General features: G+C 41.1%; 2 protein-coding genes across 2 annotated transcripts in view; one reads left to right on the top strand and one right to left on the bottom strand.

Moving 5' to 3' along the window:
* Window positions 1-619: 619 nt before the first annotated feature.
* bnip1b (BCL2 interacting protein 1b) lies at window positions 620-5497 on the top strand. The gene is made up of 6 exons (XM_061085728.1): window positions 620-703; window positions 3002-3094; window positions 3211-3302; window positions 3936-4043; window positions 4248-4366; window positions 4480-5497. Exons 1-6 carry the CDS (start codon window positions 620-622, stop codon window positions 4674-4676), a joined length of 693 nt encoding a protein of 230 aa, XP_060941711.1. The 3' UTR covers window positions 4677-5497.
* A 202-nt stretch (window positions 5498-5699) lies between these two features.
* LOC133018956 (uncharacterized) overlaps window positions 5700-11131 on the bottom strand; it is a 14125-nt gene continuing 8693 nt past the window's right edge. The window contains exons 5-7 of the mRNA XM_061085297.1: window positions 9344-9486; window positions 7583-7794; window positions 5700-6639 (exon numbers count right to left, since the gene is read on the bottom strand). Coding sequence (XP_060941280.1) covers window positions 6309-6639; window positions 7583-7794; window positions 9344-9486 — 686 coding nt within the window. The 3' untranslated portion in view covers window positions 5700-6308. The remainder of the gene's footprint in view (window positions 6640-7582; window positions 7795-9343; window positions 9487-11131) is intronic.

Below are 11131 nucleotides of genomic sequence, written 5' to 3'. Positions count from 1 at the left end.
GTTTGCTATATAAGCTAACATGCTAACATGAAAATGCTTTGTTTTTACAAAATAAACAATGCGGTTGTATATTTATTTCTTTATTTTATGCAAATCTATGCTCTATATTTACATTTTACTTGAAAAAAACATGTTTATTTTCTCAATTGAAATAATATAGGGTGAGTTGTGCATGATAAAGTCTATGATTAAACTGAAATACATCGAACTTCAATTAAATCTTTTCTAAATTGAATATCAACTAGCTCTGATGTAAAAACCAAACTCAGAGACAAAGAGTTGAAGCCCACATAACTTACGGAGTGTAATATACAAATGTCCATAAGCAGCAGAAATTAGATAAACCCACTTTATGATGGTCAGAAAAGTATTTTGAATTTACTACTCACAGTTTTTATTTTAAACATATTTGTCAGCATGACTTTAATGATTTTAAATGAATTAAATACTTTATCAGGTCCTTACTTTGTTTCCCTCTCTCCTTCTTTGAGATTATTCCTATTTTTAATTAATTTGCATATAAGCAAACATTTTTTCTCTATATACCACCGTCTTTGGTGCTTCGCCTTTTAGCGGATCGCCTTGATTTGTCCGTCCAGCTTGCCGTACAATAACAAACATGGCGTCGTCTGCGGATGTACACGTCCGCATCTGTGGCCAAGAAATAATCAAATATGACCTGGAGATCAAGGCTCTCGTTCAGGTAACATGCGAACACATGTTGTTAGTCAGCTCAGGGTTGTTTACTTCCTACTGGTGTCGGTTTTATTCAAGAAAACAAGAAGCTAACGCGAATTGAACTGAACTGAACCGAGCTGAACCGAACTCGACCACAGAGACATCAACGAAGGGAAACTCGTCTTTTCATAATCGTGATAATCGATACGGTGTTGAACTTGATTGGCTCTGGTCGTTGTCATGTGTGTGAGATGTTTTTGTAGCTGTGAAAACCAAACTCACAACAAACGTAATAGGTAAACAAATTATCAAAGATAAACCTGATGTGTAGAAATAAAACAATTATGCATTTATTAATTCATTGTTGGATCACAAACTGCTTCTCTTAAGTCCTGACATGACTCGATTCTTCAAGGATTTTTATTTAAATGCAGTTAGATATGAGATTATCCAACTACATCTAAAAAGCTCTCCCGAAATTTATAGCTGATTTTGCGATATTGAAATAAGTGGGTAAAGCAGAGGAATATTAGTAGTCAAAGTAGTATAATTATACAAGATAACTATTAAAACCAATAGAACATATATCGACATCATGTTGTTTATATCTCTATTTCAGCTCACTAGAAATATCTATTAGAGCTCAGGCAATCAGGAGGGTTTCATTTTTGTCAATTCCATCAAAACCATTTAACAGTTTTAAGATATTTATCATTTCAAATGTATTTCAATAAAAATTATGAAAAAGTCATTGTAGCTCTCAAGTGAAATTGTTTTTCTAGTTTTCTTTAACACTCAACTTCATATCGGTGGGTTTGGGTCAGAAGAAAATTTCAGGTTGAGCATTGTTCAGTATTTTCAAAAATAAAATAAAACCAGAATTTTCACCACTTTCTAACTTTCTGCAAATTTTGGTAAGAATTTGAGCATGGTAAAGCCCTCAAAAAGCCAATTAATTTGCCTGAATAATAATAATAATAATAACTAAAATTTCTAGGGCTGCAAAGCAGCACTGGGCGGGCCCGAGCACATGCATTTTGAAGCGTTGCATGCGTTTTGCCTGAAAAAAAAAAAAATAATGACCGAGGAAATTTTGACACATAGAGCTGTTCAGGCTTTGACTCTGATCATGAGACAGAAGTTTGGTGGTGACAGGACAATGCACAGTGGAGTTATGAAAACATCGTCTCCTTTGGCGAAGGATGAACCTTCGCCGTACCTCAATGTTTACACTGTTTGAGGAAATGTCGCAATTCTGAGAGAGAGAGAGACGTCACCTTTGCAAGACATAAAGATTCCTTTGAATTATGACCACTGTCACTGCAGGAGTGGAGTTGTTTGTTTACGGCTCAGCATCAAAGGATTCATGGTCCATGTATATCCGCGTTACAGAACATCGTGTTTTAATGGCGTGTAATCAAACTTTGACGCCACGCCACGGTCACACCGTGTGACGAAAAATCAATCCCTCAGTCAGTTTTTATCTCCATCTTGTTGTGATGACACTCATCCCAATTTGAAGTTGATCCGATAAAAAGCCCTGGTACAAGTAAATCAAAGTAAAAATGTGGAATATGGCCAAAATGGCCACTAAATGCAAAATAGCAGGCTTCCTGTTGTGTTTTTCAAATTGCACCTAAATACTTTTTTGTTTGTCTGGTCATGATACACCTGTATATTGACTTTTGTGAAGACCGGTCAATGTGAACACGTTCCAGGGGTCTCGGGGGGCACCGTTGAGCCATTTTGCGACGCCCATTGAAAATTCCTTCAGAATACGTAAATTTTCACCAATTTCTAACTTTCTGCAAATTTTGGTAAGAATTTGAGCATGGTAAAGCCCTCAAAAAGCCAATTCATTTGCCTGAATAATAATGATCCTTACAATTTCAATAGGGCCTCACCTGAACTTTGATGTCAGTGCTCGGGCCCTTATAATATTTCGTATGAATATATGACAAACTTTATCTACTGTAGCATTGTGTTTATTACTAATGACAAATAATGAAAAAACAGCTGATCTGTTCAGCACAGTGTCGGCTATTACATAATTAAACCTCTACCAGGAATCATTTCAAATTCTATTTAGTATATTACAAATATACTACTTAAGGTTTGTGATTTGATTATTCTTATCGTTTTACCATTTATACGCAAAATTGCATGTACACAAGTAGTATAAGTATTTTATGTTTATTTGATTTGGACATTTCATTTATGTAATTGTTTAACAGGCCGATGCTCAATGTGTCCTTCCACAGTTTGAAAACTTGAACCAAATTAGAACAAGACAACTCATAACTTTTACCTTTGTACTTCTTAGGACATCAGGGATTGTCCTGGACCTCAGTCTACTCTAAGGGAGCTCAACTCTCAGGTCAAAGAGAAGTTCAACCAGCTCAGGCTCAGAATACAGGTCAGAATCAGCAGCATGCTGCTTTACGTCCGGCAGAATTATTATATAAGATCCAAACAATTTTATTTGATGCAATGTGGTGATATTTCTGCTTTTGTTGTTGTTGTTATTGTCAGGATCTGGAGCTGATGGCCAGAGAGCAGGACAGAGAGACGGAAAGACTGGCCATCCAGGCCGAGACAGAGAGTCAGAGAAGGCAAATGCAGAGGTGAATTCACACACACACACACACACACACACACACACACACACACACACACACACACACACACACACACACACACACACACACACAAAATAGTTTGTGTGACATCAACCATGTTCATTATCAACTTCACTTAAATACCAGCATTTATTCCAGTGATTATTTAGGGAACTGAGACTGGTTTGTTTCCACACGTTTAAATTCTGCTTGGTTGTAACTTCTCTTTGCGCGTTGCATCAGGTTTGGCTGTTTCTCAGACTATAGACACAGATACATAACTTTACCTGATTAATGTTTGTTGGCAGAATCTTTATATATGGGTTATTATGCTACTGTAAGCTCATAGTTTCTGTCAGTTGGCAACAAAAAAAAATTCACTCCCTCTTTGGATTTTTCGAGCAATCTAGATGAATATACAGGAGTCTTAAGAGCAACTATTTACATTAAAGGTGTCTTCTTTTTCTATATATTTAAAATGTTCGCGAAGAGGGAACAGAATAACACACATTGGCCTGGGCTTGTTGGGGTTAAACAGCATGTGCGACGTCATCTGTAAAAACAGACCAGATGAGATGCAGAACACTAAAACAGAAGCTGCAATCCTCAATGGGTTATTGTTTTGTCTGTGGATTCCAGTAACCAGACAGCCTGGAGGAAATCTAACCTGGCTTGTAAACTGGCCATAGACCACTTGGAGAAAGACGAGCTGCTGCTTGGAGGAGAAACGCCCGGCACCAGACAGAGGTAACAGCACTTTTCCTGAGATTTTTGGTTATTCATATTTTTCTGCCTGTGGGATGCTGTGTTCCAGGTGACAGGAAACATAGATTTAACAAACTCCCAGTATGCAAAGAATATGATTTTAAATGTAACAATAAATACAATGTTTCCATAACCTGGAAAGCAATAAACCTGCAACACCTGGTATTGTGCATGTATTTATCTTAGGAAGGCGACTAAAGAGAACATCGTGGAAAACAGCAGCAGCATCACGGACAGTCTGATGTCGATCAGCAGATTGATGTCTGAACAGGTGAAGCAGAGCGAGGACACCATCGGCACACTGGGTACGATTCTGAACTTTGTCCATTGTGTCTGTAAACGCATGTGTACAAAAGGTTAATACAGATTATTCTCTTTAAACCTTTAATACCTCTACTCCTCCTCCTCCTCACCACAGCCACCTCCTCCAGGACGGTGCAGGAAACCAATGAGGAGTTCAAAAGCATGACAGGAACCATCTACCTGGGGAGGAAACTGATCCTCAAGTACAACCGGCGGGAGCTGACGGACAAGCTGCTCATCTTCCTGGCCCTGGCGCTCTTCTTCGGTACCGTCCTCTACATCCTGAAGAAGCGCCTCTTCCCCTTCCTCTAGCCAGCCGGCCGGCTCGGTCTGTCGCCTGCTTACAACAAGAATGTCTTCCAGGTGTTTTACTCAGCAAGGCGTTAACTGGCACGTATGAGATGGACTCCATGGGGAGATGGAAGCAGCATTGAAACTGGAATAATGCAAATAGAAACTGTGCCAAGGGGAAATGTTTTTCATTGGTCAGCATCCTAATTTTTTAGCTCAAACTAAATGCAACATGTGGATTTAAAAAACCGGTAGGATGGGTTTGGTTAGATTGACTTAAGAGTTAAGAGCACAGCGACTAAAACATGGCATCATGAGGTTTATGCAGACACAGTGAACCTCGGCATGCTTCAACAAACTTGATCCTAGGTATTGTTGGACACACCTAAGGCTTAAACTTGTTGTAGCCTGCTGTAAGAACGCTGTTGTGTTGTCTTTTTGACGATTTGTACAATTTAAAATCAGGCTACTCTGAGGCCCTCGTGGTGACAGGTGGAGAAAAGAGCTTCAAGAGAATTGTTATTGTATCTTGTAAATTTGAATTTCACACCTCTGCCAACCTGAGAAGAAGATGTGGCATGAAAAGGGCACTTTGAGGCAAAGTGAGGTGTTAATACTTTATCTGGTCTTCAGAACTAACCAGGAGTCAGGGCTATAGTTTTTACTAACCTTTGTTTTGTGTACTTATTGTCAAATTACAGTCTGTGCGCCCGTGGGTGTTCAAGAGAAAAGGTGTGTGTTTGTCTGCTGTTTCAAAGACACTGTTGTTGCAGAGGTAACCTTGTCAGTGACTATTTGTATGCTTAACAGAAGTTTGAATAAAGTTCTATATATACAAAATATGAAGGGCTATGTTGTTGTGCTGTATTACCACTAGATGGCAGAAAAGCCAACGGTGTATCACCACCAGAGACACCACGCTGTGAATGTGTGGGAAGAAACATTAACCAGTTGAACAAACACACGTCTTTCAATCCTGTGACAATATTGTAGCTTCTTTAATTTCAATCAAAACTGCTAACAAATTAATTTTTTAAGATCCATTTAAATAAAAACTTACAAAACATAGCTTGAAACCTGGGGTCTGTAGGAAATTTGTGATTGTTTGAGTAGAATAAGAAAAAAAATACATATTTACTACACGCCATACCCGAAGAGTTCTTCCCTTCCTGCAGACGACACCCTGACTGTCTTCAGGAGAAAGTTTGATTGTGTTTACGCTGCATAAAATAACAATGCTCATAAATAAAAATAAAAAACACAGACTTAAATAGGTAGAATACTGACTTTCAGCTGCACTCGAGCTAGAAACAAACTCCCTGTCGTGTTTACTTGTGTCCGTCGCTGCAGGATTCAGCTGCTGTGGTTTACTGTCATGTTGAAGTGAGGTAGATCATTGGTTTTCATCCGTGTACAAAGTCAAGAACGTCAAGAAAAATATTAAAAGCAAAATACCCAACAGATTAAATAAGTTTTGTTGCATTGCTTCCACCAGCAAAACTACACAGAATACTTGAATACAACTACCACTACGCTTACTCATTCTAATGCTAATATAATAGTTATAAGTGCATGATCTTTGTATCTGTGTGTACCCTGTCTGCACATCTGTCTGCACATCTGCCTGCACAGCTGCGTGGTTAACCTGATGCTCTATGAGGCAGTGACATTGGTTTTCTCAGACACTGGGAAAACAGAATCAGTCGCGTTGTCGATCACATTGAGCCCCCTCCTCCTGTCTTCTGGTTCGGCCGCCCTCATTGGCTGCTGCAGGGGTCCCTGAGCAGTGATAGGCCGAGGCACGGTGGGTGGCGGAGCGGTGGTGTTCTGCAGGGCGTCCGATTGGTTGAAAGAGCAGGTGCCTTCGAAGCTTCTGCACAGCGAGCCCCAGTGCTGCTCGCACTGCCCACGCAGCCGCCGGCTGACCCAGGACCTGACCTCGTCACCGCACTTCAACAGGAAGTTCACCAGCTCCACGTACGGCCTGGAAGGACGAGCACACACAGGAATGAGACGCTGTTTGGAACGTGTGTCAAACTTCAAAAAACTGTTTGTTTGTAGGCAAGATAACACACAAATGTCTGACCCGATTTCCACAAAACTTGGTGGATGTGTTACGAGTCAGGGTAGAAGCCATTAAACTTTGGTGTGGATCCAGGATCCGGTATATGTTTAACAGTTTCACAGATTTCCCTGGTAATAATTGATGAAAGATTTAGGTAACTGATATCTGTAAGTGTGTGCAATTTGGTGCAGCTTGATGGAATTGGAGGGGACTGTTGGGCCTTGTTGGAGCGATGAACTTTACTGAGGTACCTGGTTCACAATGAGACTATTCTCACAGAACAGAGGGTACGTGGGTTTCAAAGTCACCAACATTAGACGACCTGTGCCTGGCAATCTCTACAATCAATGAAGTTTTCATCCCTTAGCCATCACATCTTAATTTTGTCGGTATTGATATTACTCCAGGTATTCTTTTCAACATCCCAGTAATTAATAACATTCCTTTTTTATAGTATTTGTGATATGCTTTTGTCCCACTGTGTGCATTCCATCAAATTGTTCTTTCATGGAGATGGAGTAACTGCAGGCGGAGGGATATAATAATGGAGGAAACATTCACACACAAGAACAATATTCATGCTCCTGAGTCCATGTGTGAGTAAAACAGAGTGACAGTCAGCGGGATGGACAAGGACAGTCATGTCACAGCAGACTGGAAGAGGGAGAGGATTGGAGCAACTGGTAAAAGTATAAATCTGGACGAGGGGGAAGTGGCAGTGGAGGAGACGAAAGAGGGCCAACTCCACAATCCACATCCTATGCAGACATTTCAATATGTCATATAAGGGAAAGGTTTAGCAACCTTAATTACAGCTCAGGTTTGCTGTGTATTTGTTAACTTGTGTGTGTCTCCATCTCACCCTGGAGGAAACATCAGGTGGAACTGGACCAGGCTCCCCGTGGTGTCCATGTGGTCCCTCAGAGCCAGACACAGCTGGTGTTTGGAGTAGCACTCTCTCTGCAGTGAGAACACCATCTCTTTCACCGCTGAGCAGCGCCGGCTCACACAGCTGAAGCGCTGCCGCAGTCCCAGCGCCATGCACCGCAACGCATCCTTCACAAAGGACTTACCCTGGGAGGAGGAGCGAGAGGAAGAGGAGGAGGAGGAGCGAGAGGAGGAATGAATTGGACATTTCTCATAGCATATTTAGCAGAGCTGCATGTTCTGAGCACAATCTGAAGTGGTGTATCAGATTCCATTTTAGAATAAAATAAACCTACGTTCATGTCTCTTGTTTTCTGTGCGACCTGCACCCATTGGACAGAAGCAGCTGTCAGTCACATTGTATCCATGCCCTAATGCATAAGGTTCTTTATCGTCTACTTCAATATAAATGGAACCATTCTTTCCACAAGTAACATCATTATGTATTGAAGAAGACTTGAAACTTCAAATTGAGACCATAAGCTCCTTAGGAAAATGTTTACTGACGTTATAAATCAAGTGAGACAAAGAGTCATTTTCATACTACAGACACTGACTTATTTTTGCAACCAGTGGAGTCGCCCTCTGCTGCTCAAAAGATAAAAGGTTCAGCTTTTCTGCTCTGGCTTCACTTTCCAGAACCAGAGTTGATGTCCATTGTTACATTGAGTCTTTGATTTACTACTAATCAGCTTCTCTCAACTACTTTCTCTCAATTCAAAAGACAACAACTGCTCTTGTTCTTGTCTGTCTGTTGTTTCAATATCAGTTTTATAACCTTGTAGTGCACATTTGTTTAATATGTTTTTTATCTGCATATTTAATATACTTTCACAGGCATGGATGGATCACTGGACGGACAGGGAACAGGCCCAGGGGCCCACTGGGTCAGGGGGCCTCAAGATGAAATGACAAATTAATGTAATGACTACCAAGAAACTAAAGGCCACTAATTTTAGAGATGGACGTCATGACGGCAAGTGAAGCCAAAGCATCTTGATTGCCCTCTAGTGGCTGGCAGCAGTATAGGTCATAAGCCCCGCCTCCTCCATGTAAGCAGATGGGACATGGGTCAAACTAAAAAGTCAAAGTTCACGTCAAATAGATTTTTGTCAAAGATGGTTTCAGTCATGTCTGGTAGTTCTCATCACACTGATGCATGTTCAAGAGCATAGTGTTTGAATCCTTTATATATGACTTCATTTCTAGATGGTGAGGGGAAGTAGAGTCCATTTGTGTATACAGTCTACGCACAAAACAACAGTAAAGTGACACAAAACTACCACAAATACCTCTATTTGAATCTCGGGACAGTATTGCTTGTTACTGTGTGGATCTACGTTATAGTACATAGTCACATACAGGTCCTCACTGAACATCACCCACTGTGCCTGTTCCCACTGGAGACACATTGCATCACTCTCTCACACTTCTATTCTAGTGAAGTAGACAAGCTGTTCCCTCTCTCATTTCACTCCCGCCGTCAGTTTACTCTGTCACCAGTGCCATGCATAACTATCCACTGCTCGCTATGCAACAAACATTCCTCCACAAATGACTGTAATGACTGAGGGGATTACACCGAATACGGACATGCATGTGAATATGTCTTATCTGAATCTGCCCTTGTGTTTCAGGCGTGTTTTCAAGTATCCGAGTGTGTGGAAGGAGGTCGGACCCTCGCCGTGCTCCCCACCTGTGAGTCGTAGCGCCCGGCGTTGTGCAGCAGGGTGAGACAGATGTGGTGCAGCCCTTGGATTTCACAGGAGTTGTTGTTGAAACACTGAAAGGTCCCACAGCCGACGTCCCCGGAGCTCACCAGGCAACTCTGGATCTCCGCTGAGAGACATGGAAACAGAGGAGAGAGTCTTTCAGGTGCCACTGTGGAACGTCACACATCAGGAGGACAACCGTTTAAAAGAAGGGAAATCAACAACCTTGTCATAAAGCATCTGTGACATCAACACACATGAATCGGGCCGTCTTGTTGATTTCAATTTTGTTTATATAGAAGTTCAAACTTGGTTTAGTCAAGAGCCAAAGCGATTAATCGATTAACTGAAATAATCAGACATACTGAGCCTCTCACAGACATTTAGTCATCGGTGTTGATGTTTTCTCATATGAAAACTTTTATTTTCACTTTTGTTTTCAAGTTCTAGATATTTTTGTTGTATTTAGGTTTTCTTTCTCTTTTTAGTTATTTATCTTAAAGTTTACATTGTACATCAGGCCTGGGTTGAGTTTGATAATGACATCTTACGAATCATGTAAATGTTTTACTCAGGATCCCATTGCTGGGATTGGCTGTGGACGCCCACTTGACTCCAGGTACAAGCATAGACTTTAATGAAAGATTGAGACCAGGGTTCTGACTCTAATCAAAACCATTTTTGTTTATAACATTTCTTTCGGGTTAGTGCACAGAAATGAGGGTGTGAGGTAGTTTTTCATATTTCACAGGCTGCACTGTATCGGGCAGGAGGGACCAGGGATCGTCCAGAGGAGACAGTGAGACATGAAACTGTCCAACATCAGTGAAGCACAACCAGGCTGTTACTGAGCCTGGAGCAGTGTTTGAACGGTTATTTAGTTGTTTGTCTTACTTCAACTATTCCATTCTCTGTTTTTGATCATTTTCTGTTTGACTGAGCACATTACTGCCACTGAACCTGAGAAGTCAACATGAGACTCATCACTTTTAGTCTGGATTCTTCATTTGCAGTTAAACTTTGACCCTCATTAGTGCGGCATTGTGTTGTTGTTGTTGTTGTTGTTGTTGTTGTTCCTGCTGAAGTTGCGGGTCTCTATGCTGTGGTTGTGGTTGCTGCTGCTGGTGCAGTGCAGCCTGCAGGCGGCTCAGCTCCGGAGGGAATGTGCTTACACAGGATCGAGCTGCACGGAGCTGCGCATTGAGTTACAAGCCACAGACAGCCCGGACACACTCTCTCTCTCTCTCTCTTTCTCTCCACAGCCAGGCCCGCCACGGACCGACGCACGGCCGCGGCCTGTGGCTGCAGTTTTATACAACAACAGGTTGCATAGAGTGAAAAGCAGCTTTATTCTGAATGATGGAAGAGCTGTGAATGCTCTGCGCACACACAAGAATAATATCAACACACACCTGAGACTAGTATAATTATTAAATATTGATATTATTATCCAAATCACGTGAGAACGTTTATTTTATTATCAAGGCTGCAGAATATTCATCCAGGTTACAAAGCTATAGAGGACGAATAAATAAATAACCTGCAAAAAAACTGCGGTCAAGCCAGCCGACACTCGCGTCTCTGTGGTCAAATCAGCCGACACAGAAATTCTACTGCGCACATATACTAACATTTATGGTAAACGCATCCAAAACGTTTTTTCAAAATAAACTGTTGACATGGAGCATATACAAAATGCATAATTGAAAAGGAAATGGATGGATTATATTCACAAGAAGTATTAATTTCTATGAAAAGCATTTTGACTGTAT

Source organism: Limanda limanda, chromosome 14 (assembly GCF_963576545.1).
Source record: "Limanda limanda chromosome 14, fLimLim1.1, whole genome shotgun sequence".
NCBI lineage: Eukaryota > Metazoa > Chordata > Actinopteri > Pleuronectiformes > Pleuronectidae > Limanda > Limanda limanda.
The sequence above is the reverse complement of the archived record's forward strand: the minus strand, read 5'-3'. Positions and strand labels throughout refer to the sequence as shown.